General features: G+C 35.3%; 1 protein-coding gene across 1 annotated transcript in view; it reads right to left on the bottom strand.

Annotated features, from left to right (window-relative positions):
• si:dkeyp-72a4.1 overlaps positions 1–21,120 on the bottom strand; it is a 49,841-nt gene that overhangs the window by 25,355 nt on the left and 3,366 nt on the right. Inside the window, 1 exon segment of the mRNA NM_001128374.3 lies at positions 18,918–19,116. Within this exon segment, the coding sequence (NP_001121846.1) occupies positions 18,918–18,999 (82 nt within the window). The 5' untranslated portion in view covers positions 19,000–19,116.

Raw genomic sequence — 21,120 nt, forward strand, 5'->3', positions numbered from 1 at the left:
AAAAAAAGGCTGCAGGAGTTTATTTGCTTGCGGTGAAAATGTTTTTATAATTTTAATCGAGGCATTTTTTTTACGCTTCTAATGAAATAACATTCAAATCTCTAGCATCATTCAAGAAGGCTAGAGCTACGTTTTGAAAGGATTGTTAGTTGATTCACAACATTTTGAAAATTGCGTTTTCAGTGAACAATCTATCATAAAAAACTCAGGATACTATTGATGATGATTATGATAATGATTAGTCTATTTAATTTCTTTTGCTTCTCCATGTGTGCATTGCTACGGTATATGCTGGTCATGTCTGCCCCATGCTGGTCATGTCTTTCTTATGTTAGACCATTTTGCGCTGTACCGCGCAGTACTGCAGCATTGTGTGTGGTCACATTCATTCACTCGTGCATTCTCAGTAGCCACATCTGTAGATGGCAGTGGGAAGTTCTGTGGGTGATCTCACCGACTATTAAACTAAAGAATAAGCAGCAGCTTAATTACAAAATGGACAATTTATTCTACCATGAGCAGGGTAACTTAACTGTAAAATTAAATGTTGCTTTTGAAATCGAAGGGCTAGATTACATATTCATATAATACCTTCTTTTGGCATTCCAAAATGACACACGCACACACACACAAACGCACACGCACACACACACACAAACGTACACACGCACAAATAACACAACATCACAATTGCAAAATGGGTTAAAAATTTTTTTGTTGTTTTACACCGTCCTAGAGATTTGATGACAATTGAGTGAAGCAGCTTGAGAATTAGTGTTTGTGATTGTAAGAGCTACAAGGACTAATTAAATCTGGAGCAGGTAACGTGAATAACTATGATCCTTCTTCAGGTCAGGGATGAATAGAAGCCACAATAATCAAACAATCAAATCATGTTTGCCTGCAAATGTTCCTTTATTTAATAACAAAACTAAGTCTGATAAGACAGTGCAGAGGATTGAAAAACTAATACCCTAAGCTCTGCATAATGTGTAACTGCATGAAAGAGGAAATCCTTAGAAAATACAAAAACGCTCGATACCAAATGAAAAAGCCAGTCTCATCTATAGACAGACACGCAAACAAAGACCCAAAACATCGATTCTCCAAAACATCTCCGAAAAGAACCAGAGATAATCACTAGAAGTCTCCCTTAACATAAAGATGGCATTTAATTTTGTGGATGAATAAATGAAATAATAAATAAAAGGATTTAGGAAGTTATCCTTAAGCACAAGAGAGTGTTAAGTACGAGTGTACATCAAAATACTATACAAAAGCCTGCAAAGAAATCTACTATGAAAGTCTTCTATGTAGGTCAGAGAGTAATACAGCAGCTGATCTGTTTTCTCTCTCTCCTCCTCCAGCTGCTCAGGTCTGCATGTGTTCAGCTTTACTGTATTTCAAGCTCTAAATATCAGGGTATATTTGACTACAAAAAAGTGAAAGCTGGAATTTTAAAAGCACACACTTGCATTGTTTGAAAACTAATATTATGCAAGTTTCCCATAACCCCAGCAGCTTTAAATGCATACAGTATTGTGTATGTATCACTCCCAATTTCAGAGTACTGGTTAGGTTTACTGCCGTTCCATCAATGCAAGCACAAACAATACTACATGTTACATAGTAGGTAAAAAACACTATGGAAAGCAATGGGTCCCAGCAAACAGCCTTTTCAAAATATCTTCTATCTTCTATCTAAAAGAGTATTTACAAGTGAAAGAAAAAAAGATGATTTAGGGGCCAATCATACTGAACATGTTTTATGTGTTGAGAGGCGCCTTTTTTTAATGATTCACTAATGGCCGCGAGTGTTTTGAAAAATTTTAACTTTAAGTGGAACAAGCAAACTATGTCAGTACTGTCTTTTTCATTCTCCAATCAAATGCAAGCAGAGGCGGAGTTTCCATTGAGTAAGCCTGTCACTATCGATTTTTTGTTATACAATAAATTGCACTAAAATATATTGCGATAAACTATATTATTGTCATTTCATGCCACTCAATATATAATGCCAGAATGACAATCCAATGTCATCACAATGCAAGTACATTCTTCCAAAGAACACATCATATTTCATTCTTAACAATATCTCAATTAATTAGTCATTTTAGCAATTTAATAATTAGGCATTGGAATCAGAATGTGAAAACTAAGGGTGCAAAAATTAATGTTTCTTCAGTGCACCGCGATGCAGACGTGGACAATTCGGTATCGGTTCAGTAATAATCATAACTGGTTATTATGTACTGGCGTCATTTAGCTCATATGCGCTCTGTCACGAGGGAGGCGAGCACGAGTATTTACAATGCTCTAACTCAGTGGTTCTCAAACTGTGGTACGTGTACCACTAGTGGTACCCAGGCTTCCTTAGTGGTACGCGGAGGAATGAAATATGTCATGTACATGCTACACACATTTCAAAATTTATCAAAAATTATGATTTTAATATGTCATATATGACATATAGCCTATATTTCTGATGTAATCTGCCACGTTTTTTAATTGTGTAGAGTTGTAGCTGCTTTACTGGGTGTACTGCGCTACTGTACTTCAATACTTCTCGTTTTGGTGGTACTTGGAGAGACAATTTTTTTCTGAGGTGGTACTTGATGAAAAACGTTTGAGAACCACTGCTCTAACTCATAAGCTGTGCACAATTTTACTGTGCGTGTCTGTTGGACCAGCCTTTCACTGACATTTAAAGCAGAAGCCCCTATTTAACTGCGAATGAAAGAATAAAAGTACTCTATCTCTCACACACGCACACTCACACTCACACACACACACACACACACTCACTCACTCACTCACTCACTCGCTCACTCACTCACTCACTCACTCGCTCGCTCGCTCACTCGCTCGCTCACTCGCTCGCTCGCTCGCTCACTCACTCGCTCACACTCGCTCGCTCACACTCGCTCGCTCACACTCGCTCGCTCACACTCGCTCGCTCACACTCGCTCGCTCACACTCGCTCGCTCACACTCGCTCACTCACACTCGCTCACTCACACTCGCTCACTCACACTCGCTCACTCACACTCGCTCACTCACACTCGCTCACTCACACTCGCTCACTCACACTCGCTCACTCACACTCGCTCACTCACACTCGCTCACTCACTCTCACTCACTCACTCTCACTCACTCACTCTCACTCACTCTCACTCACTCACTCTCACTCACTCTCACTCACTCACTCTCACTCACTCACTCTCACTCACTCTCACTCACTCACTCACTCTCACTCACTCTCACTCACTCTCACTCACTCTCACTCACTCTCACTCACTCTCACTCACTCTCACTCACTCTCACTCACTCTCACTCACTCTCACTCACTCACTCTCAGTCACAGGCCCATTTTTGACTTGCTGGCTTGACTTTTCCTCTTCTCTCGGCTGTCTTACAGCGATACTTCTGGATACAGACACAAGCGCGTGCCTGCAAAGTTTTCTCTATCATTTTGTCTATCATGGATCAGCTGTGATCGTCGCTGCCGCCTGCCGCTTATCAGTGTCACTCATCTGTGGAGGGTGCAGCGTGCAAGAGCCAATCGCAGCCATTTTTGTTGAGGGTGTGACCAATCAAAGGGGTGTAAGAGAACTAGACAAGGATCAAAAAGCGAGCTGATATTTATATTTGTTTATATTATTTGCTAAATGTTTTTTTTGTTTAGAGTTACAGTTTATATAGCTATCTGACTGTATTAAATGACAAAATTTTATTACAAATAGAATATAAATATAAATATATTCATACATTTTATTACACAAACTGCTGCTGTGAAGAAAATATAAAACTGTGTATGAAAAGCACCGTGATGCCCCAAGATATCGAATTGAACCGAATCGATGACATGATAATCGTAACCGAACCGAACCAAACCGTGAGACTAGTGTAGGTTCACAGCTCTAGTGAAAACGGATATCCTAAATAAATAATAATAAATGTTAACAAAAAAGTGCAAGGCAAAAGGTAACAGAGGCTGCGATATCTGAAACCTGTTGGGCACCCACATGTTAATATCCAATAGTAATTTATAGTAAATACTATAGTGTTTTTTTTTTAACCATACTGACACTAACACCACAAATAGAGATAGAGATGTTGCACAATCAACTAAAATGTAGCTAGATTTTTTTTAATGTATGGATGATCTACATTGCATCACCAAAAAATGATTAAGGTCTTGTCCATAAATTGTGTAATAAGCTGATATATGAATTATTGTGACAGACCTACCAATGTGCTGACAACTATGCACACCTTTGAAGACAGAAAAGAGACTTGTGGTTGCTTATTTGAATTATCCAGTGCTGTATGACTCACAAATTTTGAATATCACATCATTAGATTTTAAATTAGATTAATATCAACAGCAACACTCGCGCACAATAAGCAGCTGATTCAGTTATTGCCTATAGCGACATAAAACAAACATTCTAAACAAAAAAGGTGCAGTGGTCCTCGCATTTTCTGAACAGTAAAACCTTAGGGGGCAATCCCACCACATGCATTTTTTATCCGTTGAGAGGTGCATCTTTTGAATGTTTTTGAACGGTCAACAAAAAAGGCAGTGAGGTGCGCCTCACATTTAAAAAAAAATGGGACCAACAGATAGCTCCAAATGATAGAATACATAGCAAACATTAGAAAATATTGACAATAAAATAAAATAAAAAGTTTAGCCTATAAAAATCAATGGTCTATACAGAAATTAATCAATATGCAAATACAATTAAAAGTGAAATAGATTTTATAGCTTTATTTAAAGTTACTATAGTTATTTAGTGAAGAGCAGCAAATGAATTTCTCATTGTGTTTTGTTTGATAACAGAGGTGTAATGTAAGAATGCACAGATCTATAATGAAGCATTCGACTACTTTAATAACTGTTTGTGCTCATTTCAGAGACAACTAATGTGTTTAAAATAAAACACGTAGGACTGAGCAAAAAAAATAAATAAATAAAAAACAGAAAAAATAAGCACTTTTCCGACGGTCCCTTACTGAGAGCTCCGTTCAGCACGAGATCTCCCGGCTAAACGCAGATTGCGAGGGCTCAAACGGAACAGTGGTCGTAATGTCGAGCGAAAAAAAAAAAAAAAAAGACAGCTGTGAAACATAACCAGCTTTGTCTTTTTGTAGGAAACAAGCTTTAAATCTTTTTAGGGTAAGAGGTTTTTGAGTAATTGCCATCTATCGCACTGGTTTTGATTCACCGCAATGTAAATATAGCTGCAGCTATGTGACGTTGCACGACCCAACTTTGTTCATTGTGCGACCCACTAGTGGGTCGTGACCCACAGTTTGAAAACCCCTGCCCTAAACCATCCTTTTAATACATCAACCAACCTAAAACCATCATGCAAAGTACTGATAAACTAGCCATAGCAGAGTTTGTAGAATATTAAATAACATTGATAAAAATTAATGAGTGGCCAATTTTTAAAATTATGATCAATACTACAATATCTATCACCTATGTTGTTGTTGTTTTAGCAATGCACGCGATGGCATTATCTAATATTTGACATAGCCCATAAGATATATATATATATATATATATATACATCTATCAGGGCTCAACAATAGGGACTGCCCGATGGCCCGGGGCCAGCATGAGAGATGTTCGGGACAGTAGAGAAAATCGTTACTGGCCCGATCAGGCCAGTGCTACCTTGTCATCAAATTTTAACTTGCCTGCTACTATGTCAATTGTGTGCAAATACAGTCTTAGAACCGAGAAACAATTTGTGCTTTTAAGTCTCAGAATGCTACGTTTTCTGTAAAGTCATAAACCCCATATTGCTTTTTGGTTCCTTTTATCTGATTGGTTGTTGTGAGCACGTTATTTTTTTCCACAACCTGGTAAAAACCAGAACAGTGAAGAGATGACAACATCAAATTATGAGGCTGAAAGAAAACGTCTGCTTCCAACGTTGTGGAAAAAGATATTTACATGGGTACAACACAACGAAAAAAATGAATTGATGTTTTGCATAGTTTTCCATTACATTTTAAGTCAGCCACTTTTTGTTGCAATAAAATACCTGTACATTTTCCATACTTCTGTATTTTACTGCTAAATATTTTAACATTTTAAAAATATTTAAATTCTACATTCAAAGACATTATTTTTGACACATTATTTAAAATATCTGGCAAAAAATAGCTATTTTTTATTTATTTATTTTGGTGGGGCCAGTAAAAATTTTGGCAGGGCCAGTAAAAATCTGAACTGCTGGTTCAGTCGGGCCAGTAGAAAATGTTGAACCCTGTGTATATATATATATATATATATATATATATATATATATATATATATATATATATATATATATATATATATATATATATATATATATATATATATATATATTTATTTATTTATATATATATATATTCTTTTTTTATCTCTTTATGGGTCTTTGCTTTTTATGGATATATATAAACATTATATATCTATTATACACACCTGTTGAAAAATTAGAAGCACAACATTTCAAAGAAACTGTGTCTTGTGTCAATAAACACTGCACTCTTACAAAATTCCTGTAAGCATCAGCCAATTCTACAAACTGACAGTCTGTTTTAGACAAAGACAATGCGAGTCAGAAAAAGAAGGATACAGAGAGAGTAAAACATTAAGCATTTTTTACCTGACAGGAAATCACGGGATGTGCTTTCTTGTCTGTTCATAGCCAGTTTCTTTAGTTAGTCCTTCAGAGAATGAGCTAAGAGTGTGTATGCGAGAACATGCCGTCACCATGTGTGTGAGTCGAGGCGTGCATATTTTGTGCGCTCTGCTTTCTGAAGACTATTTGCAGTCAAGTGAGGCAGAGTTTTGCTCTCTGGCAATTTCACTCTCACATTTTCAAGGTCTCTCTCTCTCTTTTTGTGAAAAGGCAGACTAAAGCTAGTCAATTCAAATTATGAGCATCACTTGCTATTCATTTTAAATTACATATCACATTTAATTACATTTAAATCAGAAAAAAACTGATTATGTAGTAAAATATGGAGGATTAGGAAATCTTCATGTATGCACTCTTCGTAAATCTGAAGGTTTTAGTGGTTCACTGTTTGCTTGTGTGTCCGTGTTTGTATAAGTCCAAGGCAACCTGGCATAAAAAAGCCAACACAAAATGAAAAATAGAGAGGAAGAGGGCAGCGGACTAACAGTGAATCTGTGAGAATCACAAGGATCCTTCTATCAATTGGGAGATGTGGAAGTGTTAGTGCGCGAGTATGTTATAGTGTGCAGTAATTACATCTGTCCCTGAGATCAGTGCAAGCTCTGCCTTTAGAGACTCAATACAGGTCTCTTCAGTTAGCAAATCACTGTATGAGAAGAGATGCATTTCTTTGTGTGTGCAAGTGTGTGTGCGTCTATGCATGTGTGTTTTCATCTCCACAAAGCAATAAAGCTTGCACATGAACAAACAAACAGACATGCACAGTGCTTTATAAACATATCCCGAGTCCAAGATTAAACATTCTACACACAACACACAACAAAAAACTGTTAAAACACAACATGCTAATGACAAGAAACCTACAATGCCAACATTAAATTGCACCCATGAGATCTTTACTTTCTTGAGTGTCAGTTTTTCTTCACGGCACCTTATACAAATTTAGCATAGCCAAAATAAATGTAATTAGTACTTCAGATTTTTCTTCCAGTTAAATTATCTTGATTGAAAAATGCACACCAAAATAATAATTACATTACAATTTTAAAGTACAAGGAAGTCCAGCATATAATCCTCAATATATAAAAAACCTTCATTGCTGTATCACTACATACAATATAATTATTTATGTAATAGTATATAGAGTTAATTTTGCAGTGCTAATTGACTCAGATGAGATAAGTAAAATGCATATACTGGCATAATAAGCATCATAAATGCCATTCAGTCTAAGGTTTGGAGTTTAGATTCGTAAATTAACTATTTCAACTGTCCTGCATGTAAGGGTTGTATGGTTTACCGGTACTTCGGCAGCATCACGATACTATGACTCCAAAATACTGGCGGTGCCTCTGTTGTTTGTAAACGGTAGTATCGTCATTAACGATTCTAAAATGGTTAATGTTGCATGTGGCAAAGTCACTAAAATACTTACACATATGTGCAGGCAAAAAAATCAATAGACCAACAATAGATCATTTATTTTAATTTAATTTTAACAGTCTGCATTTAGGCTACAAAACTGTGTGGAATCAGTCATGACAAATCATATGGTGTGGTCAATGATTTATTAATTATTGCAATAACACCAAAACAGTCACAGTATATAGAAATAAGATAGAGAATGCCTATACAAATTACGAATAAGGTTTTCAATAATAAGGGAATTATGAATTAAAATGAAGTATTATAAGTAATACAGTATATCTGACAATTGCTTTATTTTGTAGATTTGAGTTATGAGTTATAGTTTCATGATTAGGGTTGTCAAGATTCCATAGTTCTTTTTGTTTATTTGGTAGATAACTGACCAACAAGTACATTATAAAATATACTAAACAGGATTTGTTATAAAAAGATCATTTTTCCAACAAAATTACACCTTATGAAATGGTCAAAAATTGTTTCAATGTTTCCTGTTGCTTTTTTGGGTTTTTCATCTGTTGTTTTTTTTCTGTCTTATCAGATAACAATCTAAAGTAATTCAAAATTTCAGTCTTAGTCGTTCTTTTTTTAAGAGATTGTTGTAGTTGTTTAAGCTACTAAATCATATTGACATGAACCGAAATTAACCAATTCAGGTATATGTTTGAAACGTCTGAAAACATCAGAAAAGGTGCAACCTTAAAGGGCTCTACAGACTATTAAAATAAAATGGTCAATTGTTGCACAAGCGTGTGAGTATTCAGTGACTTTTCCACATCCAACATTATCTATTGTAGATAGACTGTTAATAACGATACTACCCATTACAAACTACAGTGGCACCGCCAGTATTTTGGAGCCATAGTATTGCGATTCTACTATAGTACCGGTAAATCGTGCAGCCCTAATCATGATACAACTTGTCATTGTCAGGGGTGGAATTAGTGATTTGGTGGCCCAAAGCAGTTCCAGCCATGGGGCCCAACAGTCCTTAAACTCAACCTTTTTCTCTTATATCACTAAATCTTCTTTTTGAAGTTATTATCCTAATGAAATCTCCACATTTTAAATTATTTTTTTGCTTAAAGTGAATTCTCAACAAAAAGAAATCTATGATTAGGGAAGTAAGACAAATTTGTGCAGATGTGATAGTTATGTTAAATTTTAATTTGTTAGACCCTCACCATATAAAACAGGGCTCGAAATTGCGACCATTTTGGTCGCATATGCGCCCGAAAATTAATCTATGCGACCTCATAATATATCTGGGAGCATTAGTGCGACTGCAGATAATGGTTGTAGTGCAACCTGTTTTGATTTTTTGTAAAAACGTGCTGAATCGCTCTTCCCTGCCGCTATATTGGTTCATATTAGCTGTCAATCACTCAAGGTATTCCGCTGTCAGATGACAGGGAAGAAGCTTTTATGACCACGGGAAATACAAACGGCTGAAGAGTAAAAACTTAAAGCACACAGGTTTGCAAACCCCACCTAAAGTTGAGGCACAGATGAAAGCGATCATGACACGTCACGTGGTGAATAATGATCCACCAGCTGAGATCAATCTAGTACGCGCTTCTTGGAGAAGGTGCCCGAATCTCCATGCGTTGCATTCACTGCGTGTTCAGCGCAAATGTCCGCTAAAAGTCAAATCTAATACTGTACATATCATCGCCAAAGAAGCTCGCCTTTACTAAGTTTACACTGAAACTGCGGCTCATAACAAAGACCGGTATTGCGCCGATGGTTAGCGCAAGAATCCTGCTCTGCCTGCTCATAAATTGGGTCGGCTGACTCGCCTGCTTTTCCACTAACACAGAAAAATGAAGATCATCTCAAACTGAACCTTTAAATTGACACAAACTGAAACCAAAACTTTTAAAGAGTGATAGAAGTGAGACTTTACTTTCTTTTGTCTATTCTTGTTTGAGGTGTATATTATTTTTTTGTTTATTTACTGATGACTGCTTTGCAGCTTTCATCATTGAATTGAATGATTTATTATAATCTTTTGTTTGTTTTGTTGCAGAAATATTATTTATTAAATTGACATGCATATAAAAACAGCAGCACAAAATAAATATTTCTTACTGCAATGCTTCATTTTTGTTTGATGCAAACTATACAATTATTTTTCATAAAGTAACTGACATTTTATAGCAGATAACCTACATTCAAGCACATTCAAGGCAGTATCATAATGAGAAATGGAATTCATTGTTACTATTATTGTCATTTTTTATCATCATTAATATTCTATGGCCTAATTATTAGACATTCATTTTGGAATTATTGCACACAAATATCAATGTCTTCGCAGCATTAGTTAGATAGCTGTTTCTGGTTTTTGTCAGTCCTATTAATGTTGTTTTAAAATACAATAAATCCCTTAAAAAGCAATTTGCAGCGGTGCTCATTCATTTTTGGTGGGTGCTCCTAATTTTTTTCTGGTGCTCCTAAAAAAAAATTGGTGCTCCTAAATATTTGAAGTTGGGAGCACCGGTGCTACCAAGTAAAAAAGTTAATTTCGAGCCCTGTAAAATATGATAAAAAAAAAAACAATGTTGTGTGTATAATTTATACTTCTAGGTATTTATTAAGGGTCCCAAAATTTAATTGGGCCCTAAGTGGCTGCTTACTTTGCTTATTGGTTAAATTCACCCCTGGGTATCGTAATACTTCAGCTGGTATAGTATCGTGGCCTAAATTTATAGTATCATGACAACCCTACTTCATGTGCGCGCAAAGTTTTTTTATGTGTTTTGGCCATTTCTTGTATTTAGACTTTATATGTCATAAATTTTATATGACACGTCAGTGAAATCAATAAGTGCACATTATAAAAACACGAAAGGTAACAGAATTAGAGGTGCAAATCAAGCCTTACATCATTTGTAAAATTCATTATGGATTCTTTTCAGGCAGCAATATGATATTTGCTAATAATTTTAGCAAAAACAAAATTGGCACAACACAATTTTGATTAATTCACTAACTAATTTGTACTTATAAAGATGCATTAAGCTTTATAGTTAAAGATAACACTTTTTATTATAAAATTTGATATTTTTAACTCACAAATTCTCTATATTCACAATTGCACTGTTGTAGAATGGGAAAAAAGATTCCTTCATGCTCATCTTAAACTGTACAGAACTCAAAAAAGATGTCCGTTTAATTCTAGGCTGCATTAGCAATGTAGTGAAAGCCATTTCCCTTAATTATACAATAAAAGCCTAAATGGGCTAATGGCACTGCAGTTACAGCTTATATTTGAATTTCTTTTGTTCTGTTAAGCACTCAAATTAGAGCAAAGATAAAACAATAGTCCTAGCGGACAAAAGTACCAAGACAGGTGGGACAAGGACTACTATATTATCCATCTTTACAAGTGAATACCGCATAATTATTCCTTTCAAAGAACCATTCCTATTTATCGAGTCACAATGACAACAAAATGTCTGCCGGAAGCTACACAAACCAAACAGCAAACTGCTCCATTATTCAACAACATACAACAATGGTCAGTGTTTGTGCAACAGCCCTGAAGAAAAAAAGTAAATATTCTGTGTGGCTTCAGTCATGGTCTATTTCTGCTAGAAGTGTACGATATGCATGATGATGAGTTGCGCTCTCCTGCCTCACTCATTTCACAGTGCACTGACAACATGACATGATCAATTCCTCAAGACTTCTGTGCTATCCCTCTCCTCTCTATATTTACTTCTTTATCTCATTTCCCTTGCTCCCTTGCCAACTTTGATTATCCGAGGTTTAAATATGAAATAACAAAGATGCTGTCCGTTTGGTGTGACTGATGTTGAAGATATACAGCAGCTCTGACTGTCCTTGTATGAGTAAACACAAGTCCACTTGCATCTACTTTGTCATTGCAGAGACGGTGACAACCACGTTTGTCAAAACTTCATCTCTGACAGCTCTGAGAGTCGAGAAAGACAGAAAATGTATAGATTCCCATCACCACAGGTTATATGTACGAGGATCAGAGCAGAAGGGATATCAGTCTTACATTGACAGCTGTGCTCAAGTGTGATAAACATCTAGCAGAGATACATCTCACTTCACTCTAGTAACAATGACAAATGGTGACATGAGAAACGGTAGGAAATTCCTTTTGCTCAAACTGCAGAGCATAATGCGGGTAGGCCAAACTCATCGGATTTCAATTCCCTGAAACTACATTGACTGCAATGTACATTGCTTCAGATAAAGTGTCTGTCAAACGCATGTATGTAAATATTGTCACATATTTGGAGAAAGTGTTAGTGGGAGTTATTACAAGACTTTTGAAATGTTATGACTTTTATAAAAATTATATTGTAACCAATAGCCCCTTTCACACAGTGATACCAGTAAATATCTGGAAAATTACTGGAACGACTTTACCGGTATATTCAAAAAACGATGTTCACATAGGTAATCATTAACCAGAAATGAGCTGTAAAAAGCTGCACTTGTATTTGTAAACATAGAAGGGGTCAGGCTTTTGTTTATGGTTTCACTTTCATTGAAATCTTTAGCATTTATGCAGCTGCTTTATTTAAAAATGACCGTATTCTCTCGCTCACATTTCAGTCACTTGAGCGACCAAATTTAACCCACAAGCAGTAAAATAGGTAAGAAACAGAAGTCTTTAGAAAGTTTCTTTTCTAAGGGGAAAAGGTGCAGTGAAGGACCCACAAACTGCCAAGGAGTAGATCTGAAACCCATTTGTCAACAAATCAGGTTAATCCACCATGTCTGTGCAAGAAGATCAACTGCTGGAGATCGCAAATGACTTTTTTAAAATGACTTTTAGGGGTCGTTCGCATATTGCGTCTTTTTGTGTCTAGGGCTCACGCTAGTTTCCCACCTTCCAGATTCACCCAGATGAATGAATGCTGGGAGCGCGAGTCACGTGACAAGAACTGACCGATCAGCTCAGGGTAGACTAATTATATCAGACAAACACAGAAAACCCAAACACTGCAGTGCTTTGTAATTTTCTCCTTAAATAAAAGGAGAATCTCACCAAGTGCAAGCAATGCACTCAACCACCCCCCTATTTAAAATCACCGTTTAATGGAACTTGATGCTGATTAATGTTTTATCAATTACACTGCTTAACCAATGGGTGGCGACAAACAACCATCAAAATCATGTCACTGAATAGGCTTTCTTTTTTGATTTTGATTTTTATTAAAATTTCAACTTCGAAGTTTTGTTTGTTAATACCAATGGGTTTTGCAGTAATATGTTTGTGTAAATGGAAAGCAAATGACATCTCTTTTTTTGCTGTTTCAAAAAATGGTCCAATCTGTGAGATTTGAGATCTTACACTACTTATAGATGCAGTTAACACATAGGATGTTGAATGTTGAATATCCTGCCACTTCCAGCTGTTATGGATTTTTATTTGCTTTTTACTGTGAAAAATAAATAATAATTAAGTGTAGATGTAGACTTTTGTTTTACATCCTGCCAAAAAAATGAATATGTGCTGTAGCGTTTTCATAAATGTAAATGTTTGCATGCATTTGGTGTGAATAGGTGCATGGGAAAAGGAACGGTCATTTATCATGCAATCATGTGCATGCATGCACACAGACACTTTTCCATGATACTAATTCAACAGCACAATTGGAATTATGAATTATGGATCAATGATGTTTCAGAAACATGCACACTGAGCATGCAAACACACCTACACAAACGTCCTTGAACAACAAGTCTCAAGTAAACAACTGGAGTAATAATCACCCATGTGTGTCTAATATCTCAATTGCTACATGTTTGATTGATGACCCTGCATCCAATCATCTCTGCCCTCTTCCAAATGGCATGAGTGAAGGTTACAAATTGGATTTTCTGATTACTAAGAACAAAGCAAATCTATAGTACTTAATTCAGTATACATATTTGCAGCTAGTAATCGTTACAGCCTCACTGGCTGCGTGAAGGACATCTCCAATTTACTTAATTGCTCATGAACTTTCTTTTTTGTGTGGATTTATTATTGGCATTCAGTTTGTTGTGTGTAGTAAGTTTTTGGGGCTATTATAGAACAGCTCTGAATTTTACAGTACATTATTTGGCTAGTAAATTAGGTGATTTCAGTTAGTAACCTATTTAAAACATGGAACGCCTCAGATATTTATGCATCATATACTTAAAATATTTTGTTTTTTAAAATTATATATTTAACAATAATTTTTTTTTCCAAATTGAAATATAAATTTGTCATTTAGAAACCAATCTTCAAAACATCTTTTTTCGTATGAAATGAAAGGCGGGCATAGTGGATTGAAACAACATGAACAAATTAACAAGTAAATGACAATTTTTAAATTTTTAGATGACTTAATTCTTTATATTAAAAAGACTGTTTAGCCAAAATCAAAAGAAAATGAATGTTAAATAACTCAGACCATCTAAGGGTGCTTTCACATCTGTAGTTCTCTTCAATTGGTCCGGACAAAGGGCAATAAATGATAAATTGTTGCATTTTCTACTGTCTTAGGGTCGTTTTCATGCCACTCAACTGGTTTGGACCAAAGTCAGTAGTAACGAACCAAAATGCAGTCATATGACAAAATCTACATCTCTCATTGGCCAGATGTTGTTGAACATAATTCCTAAACTGCTTATTGATTGGTCAGAATTGACGTGCGGTAAAATGCCAATGAACTCCCACGAGTAAACAAAACTGGCCGCGGCTGGAAAACGATTTTTTAATGCATCGCTCGTCACTTCAGGAGGAGGCGTGAATTAATTTAGCTAAACCAGGGTTCATTTAAAAGTGTCCCGAAAAAGCAGGTCTCGGTACGCTTATTTAGTCCGCTTTTGGTGTGCACTTGAGTACAATTGCTGCGTTCTCAACTGCCCAAATGAACCACACCAAAAGGGAAAACAAACTCTAGTGCGATTCAATCAAACTAAATAAGGCAGGTGTGAAAGCACCCTAAGATCTCCTGTAGTTTTCTTCAGTCCAGCAATAAAGAAGCTGAAACTGTCCTTGGATAAGAACTGACAAACGGTTTTGCTTCACCTTAGTGTATCAGGAACCACATGTTCATTCTCTTCAGCCTGTTTTTTTTTTTTTTTTTTTGGGGTGGGGGTTGCTAAGCAACTAAATCAAGTCGATTTTCATGCACATTTTGTGAGTAAAGTTGGTTCTATAACTCCAGCAGCAGCATTTACTACAGAGCTCTACACCGACAAGCAGTGCAAAAATCACGCTTTAAATCAGAAACAATTTAATTGGATTATAATGAAATAAAGATAATCATTCTCTGATGACAACAATTTGCAAAGGTTTCCAGTGAACTACTTCAATGCTGTAAGTAAAAATATGACATTCAATACAATTAAAAAATATATATATATATTTTTACGACAAACTTGCCTAATAACTTCAGTCAATTGTTAGTAATTATGTGAGATGATTCTGTAGTTGAGTGATTATTAGTTACTCTGAATCAACAGAAGCAGTAAAATCTTACAAGCATTATAGGGATTTCTTGGGTTTATTCAGGTTTGGAGTTTCTGCACAAGAACGACAATAGCCTTCGGATGGGATTTACTACTGAACACACAACCGTGCATCACCTACAAGGTGTGTAAGACAATTTTGTAATTTTAATTAGCAATCGTTTGCTATTTCACATCAATTAATCACCCAGTCCTACTGTTTTTTGGCTGTCAAAGTGCTGGAAGTAAATGACTTCCATTGTATGAATCACCAAAGAATCTTCTAAAAATATTGGCATGGATTGGGGATTAACAATATATTGTTTAAGCATCGATATCGATATCGCAATGTGTTTATCTGCAATAGTCACATCGCAATATTAGATTTGAGATTTTATTAAATATTATTTTTATTTTATTGTATACATTTATTTATGACCATGTTATTTTACATTTGATTGTTACATTTTTGTATGTGATACTTTTAGATCTCTTAGAAACCATAAACCAGTTTATATAACTTATATTTTTGCTCTGTCATATTTATATATGATTTATTATATTTTATGAAGATGCACTGCATAGAAAAATACTTATTTACCACAGTTAAACTAAATTACTAAATCTTTCCAAATAGAGCTATTCAAATAATCTGGTGGTATATTGTATCACAATATGTATCATAGCAAAACAAAATACCATGCTGGCCTAACCTTGCTTAAGGATGAGAACATTTTCATTATTGGATAAACTATTCCTTAAAGACTCGATAAATATAGAATCCCTAGAATACCACCTGATTTTACAAAGGCACTTTAATCTGCACTCATGTTTGATCCGAGTTTACAATTTGAGCCTTCTGTAATTCATGCACGCATCTCTTCCTATTACAGAAAGAAAGAATGCTTGTTTTGAAATTACAGCCCCTATTTTAAATCTTTGGTGGCAGTGACATTTAACCAGAAGTGGAATTCATGATCATGCTCACCTAAGCGAAGAACGGAATGATGGGATATTTATGATGGGTCATTTAGTTTAAAGAGAAGGGAAGGCTGCTTCGGTGGAAGAACCTGAAGAGACCAAGGGGAGAATAAGAGCTCAATTCACACCCACTGACATTTTCCAGAGGACAAATCAATTAACAGGGTATTAAAGTGAGGCCGTGTGTGACTAAGTCCCCAGGCTTTCAAAGTGTAACTGAGAAAGCACCGCAGAACACATGTGCACGCATACATCATAACAAAAGCATGAATAGACATATTCTAGATAAAGCATGCACAAGAATAACACTGCTTCAACAATACAACATGTCACCTTCATGTGCTGCTGTTTAAAAAAATCCAATGGGATCTTGAGGAGTGAGACTAGATAAAGGTTCTCTAATGATCTAAAGACTTGAATATGTTTATAATCATCTGAAATGTGCTGCAACATATTTTTTTTATTAAAATTATAATACAATAAAAATGTATATCTTATTCTGTTTCCACAATTGCCCAAACTATTCATTCATTTCTCAAAATGAAGACACTTTTTTCCCAAAGACACACACACACTCATTCATTCATTTTATTTTCGGCTTAGTTCTTTTTTTAAAAGGGGGGTCACCACAGCGGAATGAACTGCCAACTTATCCAGCATATGTTTATGCAGTGGATGCCCTTTCAGCTGCAACCCATCACTGGGAAACATCCATATACGCTCATTCACACACATACACTACGGACAATTTTAGCTTACATAATTCACCTGTACCACATGTCTTTGGACTTGTGGGGAAACCAGAGAACTCGGAGGAAACCCACGCAAGCATGGGAAGAACATGCAAACTACAAACAAAAACGCCAACTGACCCAGCCGAGGCTCGAACCAGCGACCTTCTTGCTGTAAGGCGAACGTGCTACCCAGTTCGCCACCGTGCAACCTATCTTTGCCATGATGACAGTAAATAATATTAGACTAGATATTTTTCAAGACACTTATATACTATTTAAAATGACATTTAAAAAGGCTTAACTAGGTTAATTATGCTAACTAAGCAGGTTAGGGTAATTTGTTCTATAGACTATCAAAAACGTATAACTTAAAGAGGCGAATAATTTTGCCCTCAATGTTTTTTTAAAAATTAAAAACTGCATTTATTCTAGCCAAAATAAAACAAAAAAGACTTTGTTCAGAAGAAAAAATATTATCAGACATACTGTAAAAATGTCCTTGCTCTGTTAAACATCATTTGGGAAATATTTCAAAAAGAAAAAAAATTAAAAGGGAGGGCTAATAATTATGTTAATAATTCTGTAAATAGGAAAGGAAACTTTAAAGTGATGCATTTTAAATGATGGTCACATTAAGGATGGTCACAATTTAATTATGACGTTGGTCAATGTTTGTGTATCACCATTTTAATCATTAATAATGGTCACATTCAAAAAAGCATGCAGGAGGTATGGTATCCTTATTTAGGCATAATGAGCAAATCATGCTCCATGTGACGTACTGTACATAATCATGTGACTTTTTCCACTTTTGTCATTGTAATCATGCACAGCAGATGACTGTGCGTCAGTGTGTCTGTCTGGAGGGCAGAAACTACAATAGACCAAGATTAAATGAAAGAGGAAGAACACGGGCTACTGTCTGGAACTTCTCTGAGTGCTCAACATCATTGTGGTATGAGATAATGAAAAACACCCATCAAACAACAACTCAGTTGTACTAAATGTCTATAGTTTTCTTGAACTCAGCAGACTTGTTCTCAAGTCGAAGTACTTTGAATTGTCTCAGTAACAAACACAACTATAGTTACTTTCCGACAAGGACTTACTGAGCAGCTCTTTTCTATGGCTTACATAATAAATTCCTCTGAGGCAAATCCTCAAAACTGTGTTCTTAGTTGATCTTAGTTGATTAGCAAAAAAAAGCACATCAACAAACATCATGTAGAGTCATGCCTCAATTACCATGTCTGCTTAAAATGCAATAAATGACTGTTGCTGAGGCATAGACTTTCATCCTGATCCAAAAAATTTGTCTCTAATATCAAAGAAGAATTCTGCTTAAGATTTCTTTTTATATATAAAACATGCTAACAATTTATTTTTCCAATTTATCACACTAACCAATTTTAGTTTTTTTTTAATTTTTTTTAATCAAATCAAGTGTTCCTTAACAACTCCTAACAGGAGGCAAAAGTTTAAGTAATCAAATATTGCTTCATTAAAAAAAAGTAAAGCTAAAGCTAAAACGCTGCAGATTTTCTCCTCTTGTTCCAAGTGTAAGCATTGCCATCTCCACCCCTTTTATGGGACAGTCCTACCTGAGACTTGAATCCATCCATGGTGTTGATTGGGAGATGAACAGAATAAAGGGTTCTCCATTGTGTTTCTCCTCCTCTGCATCTTTGTGGTTGGTAATCTGAACCAGTAAGCATAGGGATAATCTACTGAGAGAGGCGTGCATCCCTCTATCCGCTACAGTACGATGCTCTGAGTCTTTTCAGCCGCAGCATGTGTGTGCTTCAGAGAGGGAGAGAGAAAAAGAGAGAGTGTGAGTGCAAGATCAAGATAGAGAGAGAGAGAGAGAGAGAGAGAGAGAGAGAGAGAGAGAGAGAGAGTGAGAGAGAAAGTGAGAGAGTAAGAGAGAGAGAGAGAGAGAGAGAGAGACAGAGAGAGAGAGAGAGAGAGAGAGAGAAAGAGAGAGAGAGAGAGAGAGAGATGAAGGGGGACAAGAGAAACCAATTCATTCTAGCTGATCTTGTTTGAAATTTCATTTAATGCTGATCGAAGTAAAAGTGACAAATATTGTATCATCTGAAGTAGCAGGTTTTCCTGTTTATTCATTAAAACAAATAAACAATACATAGAATTAAATTAAATTAACGTTTAGTCTAAAATTTACTTCAGTTGTTACAGTAATGAATGCACATATGTATTTATACAAACTGTACATTCAATATAGTAGAGTTGTTGGACAATTTTGATAAGTAACAGGCTAATATTATTTTCATTTTTGTAAACCATCTAATTTAAAAAAATCTGAATTGAAAAGGGAATGGCAAAGCAAAACTAAAATACAACTTTTCTAGATAACAAATATATCAAACCACCACAATTAATTTATGCAAAGTAACACTTCCATTGTGTTTCTTTGTGTTACAACAACAGACACAAGTTTTCTCCCTGAATGCTATTGAACATTAAAGGATTAGTTCACCCAAAAATCTAAATCTTATTAATTATTACTCTCTGACAGCACCCTGATGGTCCTGACTAGTGTAAAAAATACAGATATATATACACATCACTAAATATTGGTACTCAAATTAGGGCTGGGTGATTTGGCCTAAAATCATAATCTCAATTAATTGAACTTTTTAACTCGACTACGATTAATGAATAATTATTTAAACTTTTTTTTTTTACCCTCGTAGTCCACTGGTAAGTTTGTACAGTAAATATGCTCACATACTACAAGTGAGAGATTTTAGAATGAAGGATGCATTACTTGATTTTAAAGTAATCAAAAAGGAAACACACACAATCTATAATTATTTATTGAACTTCAACATTAAAAAACTAAAATGGAAAAAAAAAAAAAACGTTGCCTAAAACCAGCAATCACTCTTTATTATAAAAAAGTTAAAATAAAGAACTTGCACTTCTGGAAACAAATTCGATTATTAATATTATGTTTTTCATTTTAAAAGTAGAAAATAAACAGTATCTCTTTAAAATAAAATAACTCTTGCATATCCTGCAAATAATATTTTAACTTCAGAAAACAAAGATTTTAAATTTAAATAATTGTATTGTAATGGAAAATATGCCATCTCACAGCATGTCTGGCGCAGCTTCAAATCATCATCAATGTAGTGCAAACGTGCAATGTGTAGTTACATGTTTTGAAAGGTGCGCAGGTATGCGACCACGCGAAGGCTGCGCTGGACAATACCTGTGCATACCCAAAAGTAATTGGAAAAAAAAAAAACCTGGAAAAATTTGATCGATTATAGGTTCTGAATGCCGACTTAGATTGCATTTCTATAAATCGCCCAACCCTAACTTAAATCTTTAAAACGATACAATCTTGCTTTCGGTTAGTATCGATACAGGCTTTGCTCCTCTCTTCTCAACAGCCAGGAGTTGAATAACCATCAAACTTATTTTATAATTTAACACATGAAGATATGATTACAATATAATATGAACACATTCTCTGTTGGCACACTCTCTCTTCCTGCTGCCTGATATTAATTAAGATAACATTACACTAATTTTGTTTATTATATTGTATTTTGGAATTAATGACTGCTGACATACCCCATATAAAATGTAATTTTACTTGAAAATGCAAAACAATATATAGTTTAGCCATTTTTTGTTCTTTTTACTTCATTTGAATACTCTTAATATTGTGGAATTTGTTAATATTATGAAAATGATATTGATATTTTTCAAGGTAACGTATTAAAGCTGGACATTCCAGCATCATGACAACACTAGCCTCGAATTTTTCATGTT

Source organism: Danio rerio, chromosome 5 (assembly GCF_052040795.2).
Source record: "Danio rerio strain M-AB ecotype USA chromosome 5, GRCz13ab, whole genome shotgun sequence".
NCBI classification, from domain to species: Eukaryota; Metazoa; Chordata; class Actinopteri; order Cypriniformes; family Danionidae; genus Danio; species Danio rerio.